This window comes from Diadema antillarum, unplaced genomic scaffold (assembly GCF_040938485.1).
Source record: "Diadema antillarum isolate AM-2024a unplaced genomic scaffold, OU_Dant_1.0 scf00000183, whole genome shotgun sequence".
Classification (NCBI taxonomy): Eukaryota; Metazoa; Echinodermata; class Echinoidea; order Diadematoida; family Diadematidae; genus Diadema; species Diadema antillarum.
The window spans coordinates 746,583-772,068 of NW_027271072.1; the positions used below are offsets into that span (position 1 = coordinate 746,583).

Consider the following 25,486-nt stretch of genomic DNA (forward strand, 5'->3'; position numbering starts at 1 on the left):
CCCAGTTCAAGACATTTCTGACAAACCTGTCATTTCAATATTTTGCCAGTTATGTGAAACTTGTCATGTATCACACATTGTGAAGACATTGTATTATACGCCTATTGGGAGAATCATGCATTATGGCGGAGGCATCAGTCGCCATAGCGACATTTCTAGTTTGTTTTATTTCATTTTATTTTATCTTATTTTATTTTAACACTGAGTAGGCAGGCCAAGTGTCCAATGCATACAACAGCTGCCTGCTCTTCCATTACATTTGTCTGACAGTCAACTGTAACTGTATAGGTTGCATGGAGCAAGCTTGTACATGTAGGACATGTATTATGAGCTTACTCTGTGAATATTTCTTATACCATCATAAACTATGGATTCCATTTTTCTGTTGAGGTTGTTTATGGCTTTGGTCAATCTGATATGCATGTTGATGAGAGAGAATGGGATTTATATCGATTTGAGATGATCACAGTAAAATACTGAAACAGCCATTGGAAGATAACGTCATTTTAGGCAATTGTCTCTTACAGCAAATTAATATGTGTACCAGCTGATTGAGATATGATAGGTATGGCCTCTTTGATGGATGGCAATCAAACGTGTTACAAGTGTATTGATTCAGTGCAATGCTGCTTGAATGTTATTCGAAGATGAAATCTAATAAAATTCATAAAAAACAAGTTATTCACTAGTTTTGACTCATGGACTGTCTACATAAGTGTGTAGTATGCTGGTTGTAGTGGGGATGTGAGTTGCATAAGAGTACCAACATTCATCCTTCATCCTCGGGGAAGTTAATGATAGCGGTAAAAGTTCAGTTGATATACATGTACAATTTTGTATATGTGTTAAGTCAGCCAAATACAGTCAAATTGTCTATAGCGGCCACGAAAAAAGTGGCTGATGTAGACAGGTGGCCAGCCATAGACAGGGTTGTTAACATGGCTTTTCTCGGGGGGGGGGGGGGGGGGGGGGGGGGGGGGGGGGGGGGGTTGACTGTATCATGAAGTTATGATATGACCATTTGATTACCTTTGACTTCCCAACTGTGGTACTATGTGGACTCCAACTTGAAAGTCATTTGAATATGAGTTTACCTATCTACTACATGTTGCATCTGTTATGCACTGAGCACATCTGTGTTGTTCTCTAATGAGGATGTCAAATTTCTATGCGCAAATGTTGTATTCCAGTTTTGTCCTACATTGTGACTTACATAAACGTTGATTGCTACTTCACGTGACTACACATACATGTACATATCAAAGCTAATTTTTAGGTACTCTGCATTGTGATATGCTGCAAATACAGTGCACTCCCGTTATAACGAACACGGTTATAATGAAATCTGGTTACAACGAAGTAAAATTCAAACTTCAGCATTATCCGCTCCATGTATTTTTATTGTTTATTTATTCGGTTATGACGAAATTTCGATATAACGAAAGAAAACTGCCGGTCCCAAGGACTTAGTTATAATGGGAGACCACTGTACATGTACAAGTCTTTGAATTTGAGCCTAATGTAGCTCAAGTGTTTATTCCTACCATCTATTAAATATTTTGTTTAACATAATAGTGGTCGTCCAAGCCAAAACTATACAACAAAGAAAATTATTATCACAATGATTGTCCACAGATTTGTTCTGTCCTGTAAGATGCCATCTCCCAAATTTCCAGATATGTTTCAACAGTAAAAAAAAAAAAAAAAAGAAGAATCCCTTGTACATACATTTATCATTGATTCAGAAAGATAAGGGTGTTAACACCTTAGGGTTAGTGTAGCCTTAACATCCTATCTTTCTCAACCGATGATATATTCAAAGTGTTTACAAAATGTAAATTGTAGTGTTTCATACCAGCAATTGACACTTGACACAAGGAAAAATTCATATCATAATCATTTTATTTATATTATGTACAAATAAAACATACACATACTGCCACGTGAAAGAGAATTTTCAAATATTTTGACTAAAATAGACATTAAGGTTTTACTACAACCTCGATATGAATGTTCCTTCCCAAGTGCAAATTTATAGCTGATGACATTTTCCCACAATCACAAAAGCCTTAAATGCTTGTGTGTGTGTATGTGTGTGTGTGTGTGTGTGTGTGTGTGTGTGTGTGTGTGTGTGTGTGTGTGTGTGTGACAGTGTGTGTGTGTGTTCACATATATTGCGTTGCATGAAAGTACACAATGATTATGACAGTGTGTGTCGGGGCAAGGTTACACCACAACCAAGATAGTATACATGTACTGTGAAGATTACTGTGTGCGCACACACAAACACACACACACTCACACACAATTTATGATAAATATTTGTAAATCGACTTGAAAGATCTGTTGCTTCATGGTGCAGTCTTAAGGTGCTACCATCAAGGAACTGCTCCTTACAGCTTTGGGAAAATGCTGTATGTACGGTATATCCAGTCATGAAATAATTCACTTGTCCCATTTTTGGCAGCACTATTCTCTCACAATAACTTCAGCATAATGCAGCCAAAAAAAGAAATATGTCCGTGGCATCTGCAACTGTCCTTTCCCTGCTGTCCAACAGACTGATGCACATGGTCATTGGCAGTTGCTGGCTTAGAATGCACTGCCACTGGGGAGTGCGGGAGTTTCATTACGCTCCATCATCAATGGCCATTACCGATGCATAGTCCTTGTACAGGATGTATCCTTTCTCGGGATCCACAGCAGCTGACAGCATTTCTTCCAACTCCTCTTGGGTGAATGGCTCCCCTGAAAAAAGAGTTCAACATAGTTTTAAAAACTTGACCTTAATAACATGGCCATTCAATTATCGCAGTGGTTGATGGTATCAGCGGAACTATCAATAGGTGCAATGTATAGCAATGTATAAAACCTTGAAAAAATGTAGCTTTCAAGGTCCAAGATGCTAAGAAAGTACAGAGGGAATAAAAGCCTGTTTCTGCTTTGACATCTAATGAAGTTTAAACTCTAGAAACAAGAGCAGCTGGCATATTGCATTCTAAAAGCGAAACATTCCCACAAAATGACAAAAATGAAACAAAATCAGAAGTATCAAAAGTAAATTTGCTATCCAAACACTTTTTGGTGGGGCTCTGTGGCAAATATTAAGTAATGGGAAACTCTCAAAACTTTATTTGATTGTTTCCTTAAACTGCACTTCAGCTGAAATTTCTTCACAAGAATATATTTAATCAGCAGCCTTCATGATCAGCAGGGGCATAAGTCAAAGGGTATGTTCATGGAAGGTTACTGTTACACAACTCCTTTACGATTCTTAAGAGAGCTCCACCCTCATGTGAGTCATTGATAGTTCTAACTTTTAAATTGATCCATTCACTATCGACAAACCTTCTTCTGACATCAGCTTGTTCATCTCATCGACCGTAAGGTGACCCTTCTTCTCCACATCCAGAACTTCAAAAGCCTTGATCAGCTGATCCTCTGGAGCTGGCTTGAACCTTTGAACAGAGAGAGCCAGAGATATCATATGAATATGAAACAACATTCTTGAAAGTCATCCCACATGGTGGGCTCACCTCATTTGTATTCTCCGTTATGAAAGTACATGTACTGGTACATGTATTAGCAGCCACTGTGTTGTGGAATCATCGACAGGGAATCTCTGGATGAATGCCAATTTACTTCAACAAAATGAAGAATTAGGACATAATGTGGATTTAAACAAATGAACCTTGGGCTTAGGTGGAAGGGAAAATCAAAATTCTTATTCATTCCTCAGGACTTTTTGGTAACTCAAGCAAATTAGCTGATTAGTGGAAAAATATTGATATGGTATGCAGTTTCAAATGTAACAGGAAAAATGTGAAGCTGCATTACAGAGAATATTCTATTGCACACAACTAAAAGCTACAAAGATATTGTCATGTACAGCTGTATGTCACAGCACACATTTCTTCATTGTTTGTGGGATTTTGGCAAGATCACCACAGCGGCCTTCTACACACATTCCACTCACAAAAGAGAATGTAATCAGTACAATAGCTGATAGGATTGAGTTACTGACAACATTGTTACCTTACATCTGGATCCTCAAAAGAAAAAATATGGTACATTTCATAATTTGTTTAATATTGATATGTGACTGATGCAGCTTTGCTAAAGGCAAGATGAGATCTAAGATGAAGTCAATGTAAAATGCATGTAATCTTATTCCTTTTCATCAGAGTAAATGGAAGAAGCTGCTCTTAAAACTATGTTCCATTTACTCACTTCCTCTCCATGAGAACTGTTGTCATAATCGGCTTGAACCGGTCAAACCTGATGTACCCCGTGGGCTCTTCCTCCTCCATTTCTGCTAAGAGGTCATGAAGCTCTCCTTCACTTGGACAACAGCCGAGAGACCTGATTATCGTCCCTATCTCCCTGTGAACATATAAGGAATAAACACATTCAATCATAATTCATCAGTTTGTAAAAAATAAATAGTCTTGAGTAAAAACAAAAATTATAAAAATTTTTTCAAATTGCAAAATGTCAAGAGTTTGATACTCAGAAACTGATAACGCCACAATGCCCCTCCTACTAACACAGTTCTATTACCACCTTGTAACACAGTTCAAAGATTGTTTCATAGCAAAATGAAATAAAAATTTCTCTAGCTACAAAATATGACATGTACCAGGTATGACTTTTACTACCTTAATCAGTATGGCATACACAGGCCTAGAAAAATAATGTATTTGTTCATTATCACGATAAGCCTTTTTTAAAAATTTTGTTCACAAATTGCAAACTTCACAACATAAAACAAGATAAATCAAGCACAATCAATGGTACAGTGTACTGAAGAAATATATATTATCAAAGTTGCAATGTGTCAAGTAATTTCATTCATTCTGTCTCTTGCAAGAAGCAAGTAGCTAGGAAAATTTGCTTCAAATGTCAATACAGGTGATCTAGAATCATTTACCTGACATCCACTGTCTTGTTGGACTCGTGATCAAAGATATCGAATGCATCTGTTATCTTTTTTTGAATGTCTGCTAACAAGGATTCTGTAGAGGGTAAAGACACATATAGATAAGAGAGATACTCAAACATGAATTTTCAAACAGGTTTTTCTTCCAAACACATGAGAAATCAGTGGATATTTATATGCATCAATTATCTTGACGTGATGAAAAGCCAGTGTTTGTGAAAAATCTACAGATCATTTTCTACAAAGCTACATCATTTTACATGTATACGTATAGAATGTTGGACACCAAAAGCTTGTGAATCCACCCAAAATCCAACAAGGTCCTCCTAAAGGGCACATGCATACAGTTCCAAGATATGCCTTTTTTTTTTTTCAGTTTTCACAGGCAAAAAAAGAAAAAAGAAAAAAATGCACTCAATTTGAAAATTGATACTGTGTATGAGGACCCCGCTATACACACATGCCTACCCATACCATATGATATACTGTACATATTTTAAAGGACAAGTCCTACTTCAAATAAGGCGTTAATATAATAATTCAAAATACTGTTGCCTTTCTTCAAAAACGAAACATTATAGAGGGTAGAATTTCTACTTCTAGTGTAGAATTTCCCCCTCCCTGGTGTTACTACACTCCATATATTGTCTAGGCCCACTGCAGTAAGTCTTCTACTCATCGACCACCTATTTTTAGATCAACCACCCTCGGGCAATGGCTTTCTTGCATATAAAATCAAAAGTACAAGTGGGACGGGTTGCAGTATGCTGAAATATAAGACCATAAACTACAAATCAACAGAAATGAGGAGAGTTCATGTAGATAACCATAGGAAACAGGAGGAAAAAGAATTGAAGAAAATCCTCATTAGTTTATAGATTATAGCCCCTACACATAACAGTGATGTCAACATGTCTTTGGGCTTCACTAGATTTACGTGCTTCATCAAATATGGAAAAAAGACGGTCGGTTGAAATGATAAACTTATACCGACGCACAGTAAAAAATGTCACTTGCGTTTGTCACCGAGAATTCCGCCTGTACGATACCAGTCAACAATGAATCTGAGCCTGTGATATGAATCTGGGGTGTCGCTATTTATACAGCGACTGGGCTGTGTATAAAATCTATGAAAATCTATGGAAGATTCTGAACGCAGGCTGAGCCTCTGTATTCAGATCCAGTTTAGTCCTTGAGATGAGCTGGGTCATGACCAGGTGGCGTGGCGTCGAACTTAAATTTAATGGGTTCATTGTCCCAGAATTTATCCAAACCAACTTCAAAACTGAAGACACTGGGTGCATCTATTAAATTTCTTGGTAAACTATTCCACGGTTTCCTGATACGCATGTAAAATGTGTTTTTTCTTAGTGAAATTAGTGAAATGAAATTAAGGTGAAACTGAGGAATATTTTCAAAGATACAACCTTACAAGGACAAGGTATTTAAAAAGCAGTCGATGAGTAGGTCCAACCAGACTCTCTAGTTAGACTTAGACACTATTGGGACGTTACCTAGAGCTCTATCTTGATTACTACAGTACAGTAATGACAATCCACAGTGATGAAAGCTCTTCCATTAACTAGATTGGGGTAAATTACAGAATACGGCAACCAATCACGGAGATTTATAATGTGAAACTGTGGTTACAGCATGTCTCACTTTTCTCAGCACAACACACTCACTACTACATCACTGTCGATTCTAGAAAATGGGGGGATTCTACTGTATTAGTGCCTATGTAGTATTACCTAACTGCAAAAGAGTGAGCGATAACACTAATTAACAGCTACAGTCATCACCTAAAATTACGCATAACCATACATCGACGTATAGTTTAACTCCTTCATTTGGAAATGCACATTTGGGTGATGGTAGGGGAGAAAATATAACAATACAGTATGTATTCAATTTGGCAGGAAAATAGCATGCTTACCCAGCACTTTCCTTCTCATCTGCTTGCGAAGCCATGATTGTTGACAGTCGTTGCTTAGCGCGTACCGCCTGTACATATGTGTGTACAGTAACGGAGTGGGTATGCAAGATCAAGATGTAGTGATCCCAGGCAGCAGAGCGGTGTATGCTGCCCTCATGTGTTTAGAGGGGGTGGAGCGTGATATTCCAAGAATATCAACGTAACACATGATGATTGAGAATACAGGGCCCGCCGAAAACGTTTTTCAGTGTGTGTGTGTGTGTGTGTGTGTGTGTGTGTGGGGGGGGGGGGGGGTTGGGGGGTGGGGGGTGGGGGGAGGTGTCAAGGTCAAGACCCCCCCCCCCCCCCCCCCGGAATCTTTGGAAATTCAAAATCATGGATGTTGTGATTTTTTCCTTCCCCCGATTTTTTTTCTCATCGTTTTTTTTTTTTTTTTACGAACCAAAAGTGTGTGTGTGGGTGTGTGTGTGTGGGGGGGGGGGTGGGGGGGGGGGGGGGGGCGGCGGCTGCAGCCCCCTCCCTCTGCGGCCCCTGTTGTATACCAAAATTTAAGTTGACAAGTCACTGCTCGTATATAATACAATGTATTTAGATATATTAATCCCCACTGAGCAGATATTACAGAAGTAGGCAATGGGTGAATCTCTTGTAGCGATAAAAAAGGAAACATTGTAGCATTGTTTGATGTATACAGTGAGTTGAAAAATATACATATATAAATATATATATGAGTTGCCAGTAGGCAGAATATTAAAATGCAGCTGTACTTGTCAATAATCTAGCTAAGCCAAATATACTAGTAGAGCTCTGTCAATTTACTTTCCTCAAAATTAGAGTTCAAAATCAATCAACAATTTTACCTAAATAACTTCACCAGCGGCAAGCGATTCATCAGTCAGAAGACACTATCATGGGGGTCTTACTGAGGAGATACATTGTAACAGAATAAGATAATGGGCAAATTAATCTAATGGTTTTTTTTTTCATGTAACATACAACAAGAGAGAGAAGAAAATACATCAGCCAGTTTCACCAGGGAATGACCTCAAACCTTGAGTGACAGTAATTATGAAAAGAAAAGACCATTGGATAACAACAGTGCGTCTTTCCGCTTTTTATGTAGAAATTTTATTGAAATCGGGCCAGGATGCACTGGACCTTCAATAACATTTAGTCCATCAGTCAAAACCACAAACAAAAATGATTTATGGGGCAGTCTAATCTATGAACTAAGGACAGTCATGTTAGATAGACAGGTTTGGAGGTGCAACTTTGTTTATGGACCCCGAGTTGGCATAGGCCGAAGCTAATATACATGCCCTCGAATTAGTAGTAGTAGTAATCTATAGGCAAAGAAAAATATTGTATATATATCTTAAACCTAAAACAGGTTATTTTATTAAAATGACTCTCCCCAATTTATATCTCGCGCCGTCAGTCTGTACCCATTGCATTATTACGGAGCAGCAGATGCTATTCATTATTACTGAGTAGTTCTTTCTATAAACGCGAACCAGATTATAAATGATTTGTATTAAAATGTATTTGTGACGCTCATACTATAGCAATATGAATCTTAGGAGGGGTGCAGGATTGTACCTGCTAGGCCTATATATTAAAGGAAATAATTATGATATTTAGAATTTTGTTTGTGCACAAACCATCAGTTGAAGATCTGAGAGTCTCACATACCATACATTGACAGTATAACCTCAGCTATTATATTTCCGATACCAGCTTAGTTGCAGCTGTATCACCAGTGGATGTAAACATGTACATTTTGATCCCATATATTTTATTCTTCTACAGGCCCTGTGTCAGATCATTGTCAAACTTCTGTTTCTCTGTTCATCTATAAAGAATCATAGAATGCCATGCTCAGTTACTTGGAATGCGTGATTCACTCTGCTTCTCCATCATCTCGTATGCCTTTCTTCAATCTTCTCATCGCCCTGCTACATATTTATCCCGATTAATTTTCTTTTCTGAGTCCACTTTATCGTGCGTAGGACGTCCCCGGTTGTAGTCATGGAAGATCTTTGATAGGACACAAATAAAATTAGGAATATCATAATCTGTCCATTTAAACTATTATTGGCATAGGTCATTACTGTCAATGTCATGACAATATCAGATCGGCGCACAATGTCTTTGTCATAAAAAAAAAACTAAACTAGAAAAGCACTCTGAGAGCAGACCTCCGCAGAGCAGCTACTTTCCACTGATGATCTTGCTCTTCCAAAAGAGATTTTTCTCCTCTCCACCACTGGGGAATTTGAAGCTCTTTGGGCTCTTCCATAGAGATCAGTGATTTCCACCCATAGGTATACAGTACATGCTGAAATATTTCCCAATATAGAAGCTTTTGTTACGTCATAAACCCTCAGCTGCGCGGCGCGCCTCGCCCTCGCAGAAACTAGAACACGCACTTTAGTGCGCGTTTGAAAACCTCAAAAATGCACAGCTTGAACTTCAAAGTTCAATTGACCCCACCTGTCAAAATATCAAAAATCCTTCATAAATTCCCCCAAAATTATCGGATCACGACCAAAATTTAATAATTTGTTATTTGTGTCATTCTCAACCTTTCCCGTAAATCATTCATCCAAATCCGTTAAAGGGTGTGTACAGTTCTGGTCGAGGTGAGGATTTAGCTTTTAACGTTTTGCGAGATGTCAGAAACGCACTCTTTACACTCGATCTGTGAAACAGGAGACTACCAACCTGTGGCAGGCCCCGGGAGTGGATGGATGGTTGTCGGCCCCCTTCTCTCAGGAGGAGTTAGCTAATGCTTTAGCCCTACTTAGGAGTGGAAAGGCCCAAGGTCCGGACAACATCCCACCGGAATTCCTTATTCATTGCGGGATCATCCTTATTCATTGCGGGATCAAATGTCAGAAGTGGTTAACAGATTTCTATTCTTGCTGTTTCACCAACCAAGTCATCCCTAAGATATGGAGAAAAGCCACTGTAATTGCTCTCCCAAAACCAAACAAACCAGTTGATGACCCCAAGAGCTACAGACCAATCTCCCTTCTCTGTGTCCCTTACAAGCTTCTGGAACGTCTCCTTCTGGCAAGGATAGAACCTGTGGTTGACCAACAATTACCAGATGAACAAGCGGGCTTCCGCCATGGTCGGAGTACAGTCCACCAAATTGTCAAGCCGACCAATGACATCGAAGACAGCTTCGAGAAGAATCACAAAGCCGGCGCCATCTTTGTCGACCTCACTGCAGCCTATGACACTGTGTGGCACCAGGGTCTGACTCTGAAATTATTAAAGACAATCCCTGATCGCCACATGGTGAGGTTCCTCTGCAACATGCCTATGACACTGTGTGGCACCAGGGTCTGACTCTGAAATTATTAAAGACAATCCCTGATCGCCACATGGTGAGGTTCCTCTGCAACATTCTAGCCAACAGGAGGTTCGTTCTGAAGACTAGTGATGGACAGTCCAGCAGACCACGCCAACTGCGGAATGGAGTTCCTCAAGGCTCTGTACTATCCCCCTTGCTCTTCAACATATACATCAGTGACATCCCCTTCACACCCTCACGACAGTATGGCTATGCAGATGACCTTGCCCTTCTTCACTCTGACAGAGCCTGGTCAAATGTAGAGAAAACCTTCACTGCAGATATGTCGCAAATCGCGAAGTACTGCAGGATCTGGAGACTCAAGATTAGCATGTCCAAGACAACGGTAACAGCCTTCCACCTGAACACCAAGGAGGCTAATCGGCAACTCAGTGTCATTCTTGATGGAACACCTCTTCCATACAATGCTACACATTTTACCTTGGAGTGGAGTTGGATATATAGGCAGCTGACCTACAAGGAACAACTCAAGGCCATAAGTGGAAAAGTGTCTTCACGGAACAACCTCCTTCGCCGACTTACAGGCTCAAAATAGGGTGCCAGTGCAACCACTCTCCGCACTAGTGTGCTAGCACTGGTATACAGTGCCGCGGAATACGCCTCCCCTGCGTGGTGTGGGAGCTCTCACACCAAGAAACTTAACTCAGTTCTGAATGACACCATGAGATTAATTACAGGATGTCTCCGGCCTACACCAACAGAATTCCTACCTGTTCTCTCAGGCATCGCTCCCGCTCCCATGCGCCGAGAACATCACACACATGGTCACCAAGGCCTCCAGCAACCCGGACGACCTCCTCCACGACGTAGTTGAGGGCTCTGTAACTCTGGGTCAGCGGCATCAGCGACTGAAGTCTCGCCACCCTTTCTCCCGCCATGCAGCAACGCTGAGAGGATCAGACTTCAACATCTGCCAGACATGGAGAACAAGCTGGGAAGACACCCAACGACCTGCCCAACTCGTTGTCACGCCCAATACGTCTGTCCCCCCAGGAACAAACCTCCCAAAGAGTGAGTGGGTACGTGTCTCTAAATCGGATTCGAACGGGAGTTGGGCGTTTCAATGCAGCCATGCATCGTTGGGGGCTACGCCCGTCAGCAGCTTGCCAGTGTGGTGCACCAACAACAGACTGCTCAACACATCTTGAGTGAGTGCCCTGATCTCCGCCCCAGGCTGACAACATGGACCTGACACACCCTACTCCACAGACTGTAACTTGGCTACAACAACAGTTACTGATGGACATTATTTAGCTGCTGCTGCCTCATAAGCAAGAAGAAGAAGAACCACTCTATAGGCGCGGTCAGATTGTCAAAAGATCGAGTTAACATTGCGATCTTTAAGATCTCGAAGTTTTGCCAGTGGGACCGCAAACTTCCCGCGAAACTTCCCACTCCAACTAGGGATCCTTCCCTTACTCCCTACCCGTCAAACTTCCGTTTGCGGGCGGTGTCTCCGGAGCTCGAGGCCATTGTCATGTACAGATGTGCATTGTTACGTCACAATCACTAGCCGTCGGACGGCTCGCTCTTTCTTCTTTCTGGCGCGCGCGTACCAATGACCCAAACTTCTTGATCCAAGTTTGGCTGCTTGTGTGACCGCATGACAAAAGATCGCGAAGACTTCAAAAATCGGTTTTGAAACGGCTGAGATATCCAAAAATAAGGTGAAACAAAGAGATCCTAATAAAAGGCGTGGCCTGTCGCCTTTTATTATTATCACTTTTTTGGATATCTCAGCCATTTGAAAACCAATTTTCATCAAGTAAAACGTTGAATCCTTTTTAAAATTACATGCTCTTTCATATTTCATAAGAGGTTTCTCATTATCTCACTTAGGAATGTTCTCACTTAGTAATGTTCAAGACATGAATCCCACCTCAACCAGTAGGCCTACTGTACAGTCCCTTTTTGATAATTTGAGTTATTTTGCACACGGAAAAACAAACAAACAACGGTAACGAAAACATAACCTCCTCCCTTGGCGGAGGTAACTAGGGACTGAGTGATTGAGTGACTGCGAAATTTGTTTATATCTCATGTAATGCTGTAACTAGAAAAAAACGGGCTTCAAACGTTTGATGCGTTCCATTATTATTTTCTTGATACACGAACCATATACTAGTAACCTTTCTTGCACGAGTTTCTTTTACAAGGCCCTACTGATTGGGTTTGGTTTTTGTCATTAAGGATGCCATCGACAAGAGGGGGCGCCCTAACTTTACTCAGTAATCATATCTCGGCGCACGCGCGGCGGCGGCGTACGTCTGGCCACGCCAGCGTGCCCTTACATAAATCTCTTATCCTACCGTTGATTGGACAAAAAATAAAAAGTAATTAACCCTAAAATGTTCGTGAATTTTCAGAAATTCCGACTATCAAAGGATCATAATAACTTGTCTTCATTTCAGAATATTTTTATATGAAAAAAAATCCTAATTTAGTGAAATATCTCATTAGTATAGTACAGATTAATTATTATGTCTGTCACCCATTGTCGAAAAAATTGTACCCGTATCCAATCACAATCGAGTTCTAAACCAAGCGTTTCAATCGCCCTCCATTTCTATAAAGCACGTTGGACAACTCGAGGTGGTCCCATAAATTATCGTGCTTGTGGAGGTTGGACCTAATTTTTTTGTATCGTGCATCATCGGTATTTCTTCAAAATGAGTTCCGTAGAACCATCAAAATTAAAAGTAGCAGAACTCCGCGCTGAACTTCAGCAGCGTGGCCTTGATTCAAAGGGCGTGAAAGCTGTGCTTATCGAACGATTGGAACAGGCCCTGATCGCCGAATCGCAAGCAGGAGCGGCCGCCGATGAGCCCGAAGCTGAGGGATTGGGTGACGACAACTTCGGAGACACTGGAGTTGAACTTGCCCAGGAAGCTCTGCCGGAAGCTGAACAAGGATTTGGGGAAGATTTCCAGCAAGATGACTATGGTTTCTCTGCAGATGGAGATGGCAATATGCAGGAGGATGATTTGCTACAAGGTTTAAACTTATTTTCTTTTTTAGTAGGATTTTCTGTAACGCTAGCAAAGAGATTTTTCTCCTCCCCACCACTAGAGGGCGGACTCTAGAATGGAGTCAGTGATTTCATGGGGGCCGCCATTGTACCACTTAGTAATGGCGGACTTTGCGTACTTAACGTCAATTACCGTATGGTCGCCACTTGTGTGTAATTAATATCAGTTCGGGAAACCCACTCACAAGGGGGGCCCCTCTTTGTAACCCGTCCCCCTTATAAGTAACCCCCGGGGCACCCCTTATAAGGAGTCTCCACGCTTTTTTGCAATGCAACGCGAAAATGAAAGGACTGCGGCAATTCGCTTGATTATTTCCATAAAGCTTCACAAGTTTCCTAGTTACTCACGAAATTTGAGCAAAATCGGTTCGAGGCATCATATCTGGTCAATTCCACGGAAAGGTTGCATTTTATGATAATCAAACTATTGAGTATAGATGATTAATGAAGCTTAATTAGATGATCTGGTATTGTTTACTCAAAGCAGCCTTTCACAGCGGATATTTTGATACCTCATTTGTGAACATCGGTGAACGTGGAGTGGAGTTATGTCCGAAAAACCTTCATTTTTCATGAAAAATTGCCAATTTTTGCAGAATTTATGTATCATTTCTGATACACTATTATGACAATAATACAGCTTGTGTAATTCTCAGATGGCTTATTTTCTGAATGTTCTTTGGTCATAGATTGGTTTTATGATGTTCTAGAACTTGTTCCGGCATCAGTAAATATTATTCTCTCAATCTCAAAATGTGGTAGTTGATAGCGTCCCATAAGTCACGTTTTTGTGTCCCATCAGTCACACTGGTTTTCCTATCCTGCTACTGTACCAATGAGTAGATTCATACCACTTGGCTCAGGGTAAGCACCAACCCTTTGCTACATTCAGGAAAGAAAATATCTTTCCAGAGTCTCTGTGTGTAAGAATATTTCAGAACTTCCTTTCCCAAATGAAAAACGTTGGTCCTCAGATGTCCCATAAGTCACGACAGCAATTTTTCGTTGCTGTACGTAATGCAATGATACTTTGCAAACTAAGTATGGTGTTTTCATAAACTGTGATATGATGGATCTAACCATGGACTGAGAAAAATGCATTTGATGCAACTATTTTCTCAAAATACTGGTTTGAAATTGCCAAAAATTGTCACTTTGTCCCATAAGTCACAATGGAATTGACCATCTAAAATCACGTACTCGGTCGCCACGTCTGCACTCAAGCATTGCCGCGCCGCCGCGCCTGGCGACACTCACGCCAGTAATCGCTCGCATTTCAGCATTCGCATGGGTCGTTGACATCGCATTTAAATCCATGATTTTAGATATGATGCCTTGAACCGATTTTGCTCCAATTTCGTGAGTAACTAGGAAACTTGTGAAGCTTTATGGACATAATCAAGCGAATTGCCGCAGTCCTTTCATTTTCGCGTTGCATTGCAAAAAAGCGTGGAGACTCCTTATAAGGGGTGCCCCGGGGGTTACTTATAAGGGGGACGGGGTTACTTATAAGGGGGACGGGTTACTTATAAGGAGGGGCTCCCCTTGTGAGTGGGTTTCCCGAACTGATATGCACTTCTGGGTGGGCGAACTAATATCGGCACTGAATTAGTTCGCCACCCATAGCCTGCCACATATTATTAGCGTGTGTGTTATAACAGTTACACACACTTCAATGAAGGAGGCATTGTCGGTCACCGCGTTTGAAAACCTCCCTCAGTCTGCAACCTGAAATCCATTTTAATCAGAAACATCCTCGCATTAAAAATGGTTTGAACACCTCTTACATATGGTAAAATATATTTTGATTACAATTATTTGAGTTTTTACAGAGGAAAAAGGTGAATTACGAATGTATTTTGAGAGTGATGAAAATCCGTCGCCCAAGGTCATCTCCGATCGCCGCGCGCGTTACATGCGATGTGAATGTCTGGCGACCTTACCGCAATGGCGACCATACAGTAAGTGACGTTAGTATACATTTCTACAGCGCGTATTACGCAAACTGAAGTTTTACGCAAGTACGCACTTGATTTTGGCTGCTCCTCGGTTGCTCGTTTGCTAGCGTGTTAGCACGAGGGGTGAGCCTACCTCCTCGTTGCATCCAATGCTCCCCTTGCGCTCACAAAACAATGGTACAGGGCGTATGAAGACCCCGCACTCTAGCAGTCACGGAGGAAAATCTCTTTGAACGTTAGTTAGTCCAGCAACTCAGTTCGGGCAACCTCAGAATTCGGAAGTTTTCCGATATCGGCAGTCCTGGCCAAAGCCTGCCGTAGAGCGCGCTCAATACTTCCGAATTCGGAAGTGTCCGATGTGGTAGCGGCCGTCGGCAATGCACGCTTTCATATTGCTACATAGCACTCGTGCGAGGCAGGAAGACTGACGGCGCAAAGCAAGGAAAAATCAGAGAAATTCATATCAAAATCAACATGTTTTTTTCGAATTTTACATACCTTGAACTTTGAAGTGTGGATTGTGGAATATCTGTCAAACTTGTAGGGTGAGTTGCTTTGAAAGCAGTTTAGAATTGTGATTATGGGTGAGAGTGGTTAGTTAGGTAAGAAGAAGCGTGCTGGTGTTAGCCAATGCGTGCCGAAAGCCGTTGCGAAAATCTACGAAAACTTCCGAATTCGGAAGTTTAACTTCCGAATTCGGAGGTTGCCCGAACTGAACTCCAGAGTCCAGCCGTAATGCCTTGGCGTCAATTAAATTGTCATATTAACGATTGTCACATTCATCATTGCCTCCGCCAAGGGAGGAGGTTATGTTTTTGTTACCATTGGTTTGTTTGTTTGTTAGTTTGTCCGTGTGCAAAATAACTCAAAAAGTTGTGCACGGATTTGGGTGAAACTTGCAGGGAAGGTTGAGAATGACACAAGTAACAAATGATTAAATTTTGGTAGTGATCCGTGAATTTTGGGGGAATTTATGAAGGATTGCATTGCGCCACGAAATGAACATTTCGTCGATGAAATGATCATTTTGTCAAAGAAGACAACATTTCGTCGGACGAAATGTTCATTCGTTACGAAATGTTCACTTCCTAACAAGATGGTCATTTCGTCGTTTCGTCGATGAAATGACTGATTTTGTAACGAAATACTTTGTAGGCCATGCGACACTTGGCGCCCCATATGGCAGCAGCCTGTCGCCCATAATTTGTCCATAACACCGTCAAAAATTCAACTACCGGCTACATGTAGAATTAGAAACGATAGTATGCCTTTGCGTGCGATTGAATTTTGGCAAGGGAGGTCCAACCTTGTTGTTTAGATAGCTATGCACTCTGCACTCCAGGCAAGCCACACACACATGTGCCTTTGACTTTACGCACACACATATACAGCCAACTACACATCCACAAGCATGCTTTGCATGTGGTTGTATCCACATGGTCTTGCTTAATGACTTTGGTAGTTTGATACAGCCATACTCGTACACACACTGAGCCAGCATGTTTGTCTCTGCATTTGGATGCATGCCATATGGTGTGAAACTGAGAGGCTGTAAAAGACATGCACCAGGCCAAGGTTTGACTTCCTGTGCCAAAATTTAACTGAGCGCAAAAGCATACATTTCAAATGTAGCCGGCGATCAAACCTTGGTGGTGTGGGCGGCATATTTACATCACACACTACCATCACAATGGAAACGGCCTCATCTGACATCCAAAAAGCCATTGAAAGAAATTTCATTGGTGGCAAGACAATCTGCCTACTTGGCTATGCAAATGCGTATGCTCACATTGAGAAGAATGTGTGTACTTCGATTCTCCACAAACGAGATAGACAGGTCGGAAGGACATGTAGTGCCGTAAATGAAATTTTGGTACCCTGGCGTTCCAAATAGAAATTTTCCATTTTATTGATTTTTTTTTTTTCAATTTACCGGTAATTTTTTGTTTATTGTACTATTTTTAATGCGTTCTGACCCAATATTCACACTTTTATCTCCTTGAAATGCATGGTCAAATTCTTACCAAACCCAGCTTGTATTTTGCTAGGATGATAGAATAAGTATTGCACAAATGAACACTACATTTTATGCCCCACTTGAGGGGCCCCGGCCCAGCCAGGGAGCCCAGAGTCCTATAACTAGAGAATCTTTAAAAAATCTGACTATGAAAGCAGAAATACTTAAAATACAGAGTACATTTGTGAGTGAACTTCAAGTTTGTTTATGGCAGATCCAGGTGGCCCTCTGGGGCCATGACCAAATTGGGGATCAATTTTCATCTTCTTTCTGGAAACACATGGTCAAGTTTGCTACAAATTTGACAGGTATAATTGCAAATGTAATAGAATTGTATGCAAATGGACACCATGTCCTCCTGGAGTCCCCCAAGTTTGCTGTTTTTCATGGGGAATACTTGGCAAGAATGTGTTGAAAGTGAACTTGTGATACTCCGGAGAGTGCAAGACCCCTGGATCTTGTTTTTTTTTTGTTAAGACAGATTTTAAATCGAACAAAGTTGTGATCAAGGGGGACTTATGATTGCTTACATCAGTCGCTGCTCATGTACTGTATACGCTATAATTTTCGCGTACATAAATTTTCGCGAATTGCCGCTGTCACACATTTTCGCGAGTGGTTAAATTCGCGATTGGGGGACCAGAGAAAATATGAAGTGGCAAAGAAAGTGTGAATTTTCAACGATACTAGCAAATAAAAATGATACTAGTTATACACTGCATGAAAAAAAAAAACTTACCAAACTCTGCAAACTAGTAAGTTAGAATTCAACATTTTTGAAGTGGTTAAGTCCATTGCGCTAGATTTCTGACGAGTGGTCCCCTTGCGATAATGGATTGGCTCTCTACAGTGTTTGTAAGTAGACGTGGACGAGCGTAAACAAGCTTAGCCAGTATGGTCTGTTCGGTAAGCCGTGACATGGTATACTAGTACTGAAATGTTCGTATCATCAAAGCAAGGGATTCATTTTGGAAGGTAATATTTTCGCGTGTTGTTAATTTCGCGAATAGCTCCCGACTCGCGAAATTCGCAAAAAATAAAACCCCCGCGAAATATATAGCGTATACAGTACTACAGGATCCAGATTGGACTCAATCTCTAATAGTACTAGTATTCACCAGGCGCAGCTACATGTAGGTATAGCTGAATGTGTGCATATTAAACTAGTGCTACGGAGTAGGAAGGAAATTAAAGAAAATTTATGGTTAAATGGACAAGCATGAAGCCACTGTAAGCAAATGAAGTTATCTAGAATGTCATGATGCAAGAAAAATGAGGTTATTTTCTTTGTGGTGGTGTGTGATGTACATTGCATTTTGACATGGCTGTATCCAGGTACATTTGTATGTACCAAGTACACTATGGATGCACATGCGTGTGGCTGAATGGTAAAGACATGCTTGTTGCAGTGAACACTGCCTATATGAATAATGTCCAGTGAATCTGCACTAGAGGTTTAGTTGATAACCTGTGACTTGAGAAAACTGATTAAACTAGTGAATGATGCCGACCCCTCATGGTTCACCCCAGGTGACTAGCTAGTCTGCAAATGGTATCAACCAGGCACATTGTGCCACATGCTTGAATAAACGAGTTAAACTGATTGGTGCAGTGTGAACAAGTATCAAATACAGTGCTAGATCCCTGGACCAATGTACTGTAACTTTGAGAGATCTAGAAATATGTTCTGCTGTAAGAAATCATCCGATATGCAGCCAATTTCAATGTGATCATGAAAGAATGATCAACTAAATTTGGATGATCTACAAAAATTAGGTTAGCTAGATCAGCAGCTGCACTTATCAGTCGGCCATGCCACTCTGTACATGTATGTGAAGCGAAAATGCACGACCTGGCCCAGCACCAGTGATGCTAATTCAACTTCGACAATTTCCCAAAGCTGGTAGTGGTGGTGTAGGTACATACCTACTATGAAAATAACAATTCTATCCTTGCTTGGTTATTACTTTGTCACCTGCTTTCCAATCCTTGATGAGTTGGATACAAAGTGCTTGCTACTAATGCTAGTTGTCTTACAGTACTGGGTTGCTGTGAAATTTGATTGAGGAGTATAGTACATTGTAAGTGTAGTGAAGTGAATCAAGATAAATCTAACCCTTGCCCACATAGTTGGCTTCTGATAGACTAAGTCTACCAGCTAGTTAACACTTGGGAGGCAAATAGAGTGACAGCAACCAAAGCAAACAACGAGTAAAAAAAAAAAAAAGAGATGAGACTGAATAGAGCAACTATGATAATGACAGCTATAACCTGCTCTAATGAGGCTGCTGAAAGAAAGTATAATGAAATGGTGCTGTTCGTTATTCCAAAGGTTCGCTATTCCGAAGGTCCGTTGTCTGAAGATTCGTTAATCCGAAACACAAATTCCCTATACCTAGAGGTTCGTTGATTCGAAAATGAAAAAGGGTTCGTTAATCCGAACATTTGTGGCGTTATTCCAAAGGTTCGTTATTCCGAAGATTTGTTAGTCTGAAAATGAAATTCAGAATAACGAACCTTCGTAATAACGAATCTTCGGATTGAAGAGCCTTTCGGAATAACAAACCTTCGGAATAACGAGCTGTAACCCAATGAAACATGATACATGAAAATGGCAGAAGGAAACACATGTTGCTGGCAAGACATAATGCCCAGGGCTTGTCTGTCATGGGCCTTTTGGGGTCAGCAAAAGTTGCATATAATTGTTCTGGAGGAGGATGTTGCAGGAGAGAGGAGGGGATACATAGAAGGAAGACCTGAACTTGCATACCCAATTTGGTGCTTTTATGGGCAGGGGGTTAGCCATGATGTGTGCAGCTGTATCAAGTAGTAGGAATAGGAAGTATAGCACAACAAACAAGGACATCATTTACAGTGTTCAAGGGGAATGTTACATATAACCATATTACCATGCCTTCTTTGTCAGGACAGGGATTGAGAATCATTGATCGCTTCCTAAGTATTTCCTTAAAAACTCAAATTGAAGCAAACATATTCTGCATTGATTAACTCTTTCAGGGGGTGATGATGTTGAAGGAGGCGAAGGAGATGACCAGCTCTTGCAGGACCTGGACATTCCCCCTACCATGGAACAGCAGGAAATGCAAGCCGAAGCCCAGGAGCCTGCTCAGGAGGCTGAGCAAGAAATTCCTCCAGCAGAGCAGCAGCAGCAGCCAGATGGTGGGGCAGAGGCACAGCCAGAAAGTATGGACCAAGAACAAGCACCAGCTGGACAGGCAGAAGAGACCAGTGAAAAACCAGCAGAAGGTAGTGACCTGTTTTTATGTGTTTGAAATTGCATGCATGTACATGTCTGTATGCCAGTCCGTTTAGATCAAGACATCCATGTGTTAGATATGCATGTAGAATTGATCAGTTGAATCATCAAGAGGGTATGGCGCAAGAGTAAAAATTAGTCACACAGATGTACAAGTTCAGAAAAATGTTCAGCTGTTATTCCGTGAGTGCCCTTTTATAGAATAAGTTGACAAGTTTTACAGTTGATTATTATTTTTTTTCTTTTTCTTTGTTTTCCTTGAAATACTAATGCTTATTGTGAGTTGTGGTGAATTTGTAAAATGAATTTAAGGCTTTTTCATTTGATTTTATCCTACCAAGAATAAATTCTGTGTGGAAATCACCTAGACACACCATTGTGTTGAGTATTCATCACAAAATATTAAACTTATGTGATTTTGCATTTTCTCACAGCAGCAGATGAAAAGAAGGAGGAAGAAGACAAGGAGAGAAAGAGAGACATGGAAAACAGGAATAGGGATCGCAGAGTTCCAGGAAGAGACAGGTCGCCAAGAAGGAGGTAAATTTTACATTGTATTTCTTTTTCGACAAGTCAAAGTGCTCTAACAGGACCCCTTGGGTTGGGTAACTCATTATAGGCAGTTGGTGCTGTCCCTTTTGAGGCAACGCTCAGCCACAGAAATTCGGATTAATTTTTCCTTCTCTGCCATCCCTCCAACCCAAAGGATGTCAGAGGCATTATTAGTTCATGACAAGAGTGGAATATTTATTCCTCAGCCCAAAGAGTGACAGAGCTATTCTGTTATCAATTTGTTAATTTGTTCCATCAAGGTCTTACTATCCCGAGTTGAGAAGAAAACGTTCAGTTGATTTTGATGGGCTGGCACAGGAATTCTACCTTTAGTCTTCGGAAGAAAGCCTCCACCCTGAAAGTTGCTGGAGGCATTTCTCAGTCATGTTAAGTGTGGAGCATTTATTTCTTTGCCCAAAGGTTGACAGAGGAAGTATGTATTCAGGTTGTTTGTCCACACAAACCAGACCTTGTTGCCATGCGTTACAAGAAGCCATTCAGTGGATTACGGTAAAGGACCAAGGATTATTAAATTTTGGATGAAAATGACATTTTTCAACAGTAACTGCGTACTGTGTTTTTTTTTTTTTAAATCACATGCATTTCAATTTCACAAATTTCATGAGAACCAAGATTCACGAAATTAGAATGCTTACGACAGTTCTTGTCTGCACAATATGCATTGAATGCCAGTGGCAATTTGAGACAATTTCATGGAAAAAGGCCATCAGCTCCAATTTGCATAAATTTCATGCCACAAATATTTCTTGCTTTACAGGATAGGAATTTTCAGTTGTAAGATTATAATATGGTAAAAATGAATTAGCAGGTATCTACATGAAATGACAGTGATGGAAGAAAAGGTCAAAGCTCCCTGTACTTGTTGATATTTTAACTTTTAGAGGCATTTCCAGCATTTATTTAAACTTGTAAAATAAGTTAATGGACAGGATAGAAGTAAATTGAAAGGTTGAGTTCTTGACATAATTTTGCCTCAGAAATTAATTACCAGCCGCAAGTGTAGTGTGGAATGTTCAGTGGTGGTATAAGTTTCTAGACAAGAGTAGAATTAAAGGGACAGTCATTTATGAAAGATAGTGGTATGTTAAGGTCAGAGGTCACTGCACTGTGCTTTCAAAAATTTTGTCAACCCATAACTTCAGTTAGGAATATCCAGTGATATTAGCTGGTTAAGGAGGACGGAAATGTATTGATTGCCAGAAATGACAGGTGAAAGGTCAAGACTGAAAGTCTCCAAGCTTGGTTGCAATATCCTTTTGGCCATGAATTCATCTTGTTAAATCCAATGATGTCATTTTGTAGAACAGAAATAGGTTGTAACATATTTCTTTTGTGCAGAGAGGTTATTCGGTAAGGTTAATCCTTGGTCAGGGGACAAGATAATTAATTTCATCAAAATGTAAATGCAGGGCCATGATTAATGTACATGGCAGATATAATGATAGCATCAGGTGCAGTGGCACCGCAGTCGACCGCAGGAAGTAGAATTGCTTGTTTCCTTTTTCCATTCAAATGCATTTGCCACTCATTATACCAATAATTAATGTAATTTACTGCTTTTGACCTTCAAAAGTGCTGATGTTCAGAGAAAAGATTAGAATATACACATACCTTCGCAAATCAGTTACCTACTGAACTGAGAGCCCTGTAGGGGAATTTGCCTTTGGTATACAAGTGGACTCTGTGGATCTTGTCTTTATATCATTGCCCTACAGTGACACCATAAACTATTGTATTCTTATCCAGTGACGACAGCACCTGGATTTAACCAAAACTTCACAAATTTGTAGCTTTTGCATGGATTGTCCTATTTTCCTCAAGTTTCGCTGACAATATACTCACAATATATCATTTCCATGTTTAACCTTTCCCTTTAACTTAGTGCTTTCTGGTGTGTTCATGTACCAGCTAAAAATAGGAGAGGAGTTGTAGCGGATACAATGTAGTTGGCAACTTGCCAAGTGGGTTTTCCCTAGTGAGAACAATGTCAAGTGCCATGTACTTTCAGTTCCTCTTCATAAAAGGAAACAGGAAGAGGTGATTATATTGTTTGCCAGTACTATGCCCACTGTATGCTGGCAGGGTTGGCAGCGTTATTTTAATGCATTGCTGGTCACATAGACATTGTACTGATTGCTCACATATTTCTTTGCATGTGCAGAACCCCACCACCTGTGGTCATGGAGGAGGATGATGATATTCCAGACACACAGTGTGTTCTCAGCAAGTGTAAGTTTGTTATCAGTTTTCCCTAGAATGTGAAATGTGAAATCAACCTTTCAGTGATAAGAATAAATGAGAGAAATTGAGGAAGTAATGTGCTACTCAAGTATGATATTCAGGTGCAATGTGAGAGCATTCACAGTGTGTTGAATTGCCATGAAGAGTTAGGGGTGACCGGTCATGCAGCGTGGATTGTGCATGTACCATGCTTGTGTGTGCTGTAGGCAGTGTCACCTCAAGAGTTGTGTTTATTGTATCCCTTGATTATGTGTAGAGGAGGATACTTTGGATTCAGTACTATTATGCTGATGCGAGCACGTTTCCTGACAGATTTTATTGTCCCCGCCGAACGAGTTCAAGCAGGGGACTATGAAACGGGCTCTGTACGTGTGTGTGTCCGTGTGTATGTGTGTATGTGTGTGCGTCCGTGTGATCAAAATGTTCAATTTGCTACTTCTCTGTCATTTATGAGCCAATTTTGATTCTGTTTGCTTTATATGATAGCACTACATGGGAGCTTTGAAACTTGTACACAGAATTTCAGTTGTGACGTTTGACCTTGACCTTTGACCTATATTGTACATTTTGCTACAAAATGCTACTCCTTCGCCATTTCTAACCCGATTTCGATTCCGTTTTGCTTTATGTGATGGCACTAGGTGAGGGCTTCAAAACTTCTACACAGAATTTTGACCTTTGACTTCTTTGACCTTTGACCTTGATTTTTGACCTGTATTGTACATTTTGCTACAAAATGGTGCTCCTTCGCCATTTCTAACCCGATTTCGATTCCGTTTGCTTTATGTGATGGCACTAGGTGAGGGCTTCAAAACTTCTACACAGAATTTTAACCTTTGACTTCTTTGACCTTTGACCTTGATTTTTGACCTATATTGAACATTGGCTACAAAATGCTACTCCTTCGCCATTTCTAACCCGATTTCGATTCCGTTTGCTTTATGTGATGGCACTTGGTGAGAGCTTCAAAACTTCTACACAGAATTTTGACCTTTGACATCTTTGACCTTTGACCTTGATTTTTGACCTATATTGTACATTTTGCTACGAAATGCTACTTCCGGTGGGGACACATAGTACGCACCGCGTAATTTCTACTTTTCCTTGTTCAAATTTACTGTGGAAGTGTATCATATGAAAATAATTTTTGGTGGTAGCACCCTTGCTTTTTCCTTCTTTATACTTGTAAAAATTGGGGTTTTCTTTTTAGGATCTGCCTTTCTATCCTCTTTTAGCCACATTTCTAGATAGTATTTTGTTTATTTCATGATCGATTTTCTTAAAAATGTTTGTAGAGGGGTGTCATGGTGATGCTAAGACCCCTTATTTTTTATTTGTTTATTTATTTTATATGCACCCATTGTTCTCCCTTTTTTGGAGTCAAAGGTTATATTTTGGAAGGTGTCTGGTGTATGGTCTTTCGGCTGCATTTCATGATGGATCCTAACTTGCTGCCTATAACTTTTGGTGGTAGCGCCCTCGCTTGTTCTGGCTTTATACACTATGGTTGATTTTTAATGGTCTCTCTGTCTACAATCCGCTGGCCACATTTCGTACAGAGGAGTCGGGTTTATCACCATCAAATCTTGACCTGTACTAGTTTTGGTCATGCTGCCCCCAGTGATCCGCCTTTTGTTAGGTCAAAGACCGTCATTGTTATGTTTCATGTGTGTGCTCTAGCATCCACATTTCATGATACATTTTATTCCAAAACTCATATGGACGTGCATCATAGTGAATTCAGACCCCAATTGTTTCTGGTAACTGTGTTCCCGAGTCAAAGGTCATGTTTTGGTGGCTGTTTTGTGTGTGCCATACAGATGGCACTTCATGATGGATTTTGTTAATTTTTTTTTTTATATTCAGGTGTAAGATGTTCATATCTAGACTCCTGCTTTTTGGTCATGCTGCCCTCAGTGGTTTATCTTTAGTGGGATCACAGGTTATGTTTTGGTTGCTGACTTGTATACACCCTACCAGCCACATTTTTTTTTTTTTACTTTTTTTTTTTCTTGGCAAGTAAGGTCTGTCATTGTAAACCCAACCCCCATAGTTAAAGACCAGGGAGATATTTCCATTGTGTGACAATGGATATTTCCAGGTTTGGAAATGTGTTTTCTTCAAAATGGGCGTCA

General features: G+C 40.6%; 2 protein-coding genes across 3 annotated transcripts in view; one reads left to right on the forward strand and one right to left on the reverse strand.

The window, feature by feature from the left end:
* Window positions 1-2,308: 2,308 nt before the first annotated feature.
* Window positions 2,309-6,910, reverse strand: LOC139723227 (dynein regulatory complex protein 8-like). The gene is made up of 5 exons (XM_071634487.1): window positions 6,883-6,910; window positions 4,931-5,015; window positions 4,231-4,383; window positions 3,349-3,458; window positions 2,309-2,748 (listed from the first exon to the last, which is right to left on the reverse strand). The coding sequence occupies exons 1-5, from the start codon at window positions 6,908-6,910 to the stop codon at window positions 2,630-2,632; spliced, it is 495 nt and encodes a 164-aa protein (XP_071490588.1). The 3' UTR covers window positions 2,309-2,629.
* Window positions 6,911-12,882: 5,972 nt separating this feature from the next.
* Window positions 12,883-25,486, forward strand: part of LOC139723251 (uncharacterized) — a 29,550-nt gene continuing 16,946 nt past the window's right edge. The window contains exons 1-4 of one of the 2 annotated variants that reach the window (XM_071634508.1): window positions 12,883-13,251; window positions 20,279-20,527; window positions 20,972-21,077; window positions 23,272-23,339. In XM_071634508.1, coding sequence (XP_071490609.1) covers window positions 12,927-13,251; window positions 20,279-20,527; window positions 20,972-21,077; window positions 23,272-23,339 — 748 coding nt within the window. In that variant the 5' untranslated portion in view covers window positions 12,883-12,926. The remainder of the gene's footprint in view (window positions 13,252-20,278; window positions 20,528-20,971; window positions 21,078-23,271; window positions 23,340-25,486) is intronic. The other variant, XM_071634509.1, reaches the window with a different exon arrangement.

Excerpts from the sequence above, each read along its gene's own strand:
- LOC139723227 (XM_071634487.1), bottom strand. The coding sequence starts at position 6,910 with ATGGCTTCGCAAGCAGATGAGAAGGAAA. Across the intron at positions 4,384-4,930 it reads AACAAGACAGTGGATGTCAG|GGAGATAGGGACGATAATCA; the intron begins GTAAATGATTCT and ends ATATGTTCACAG. Across the intron at positions 2,749-3,348 it reads CAAGCTGATGTCAGAAGAAG|GGGAGCCATTCACCCAAGAG; the intron begins GTTTGTCGATAG and ends CTCTTTTTTCAG.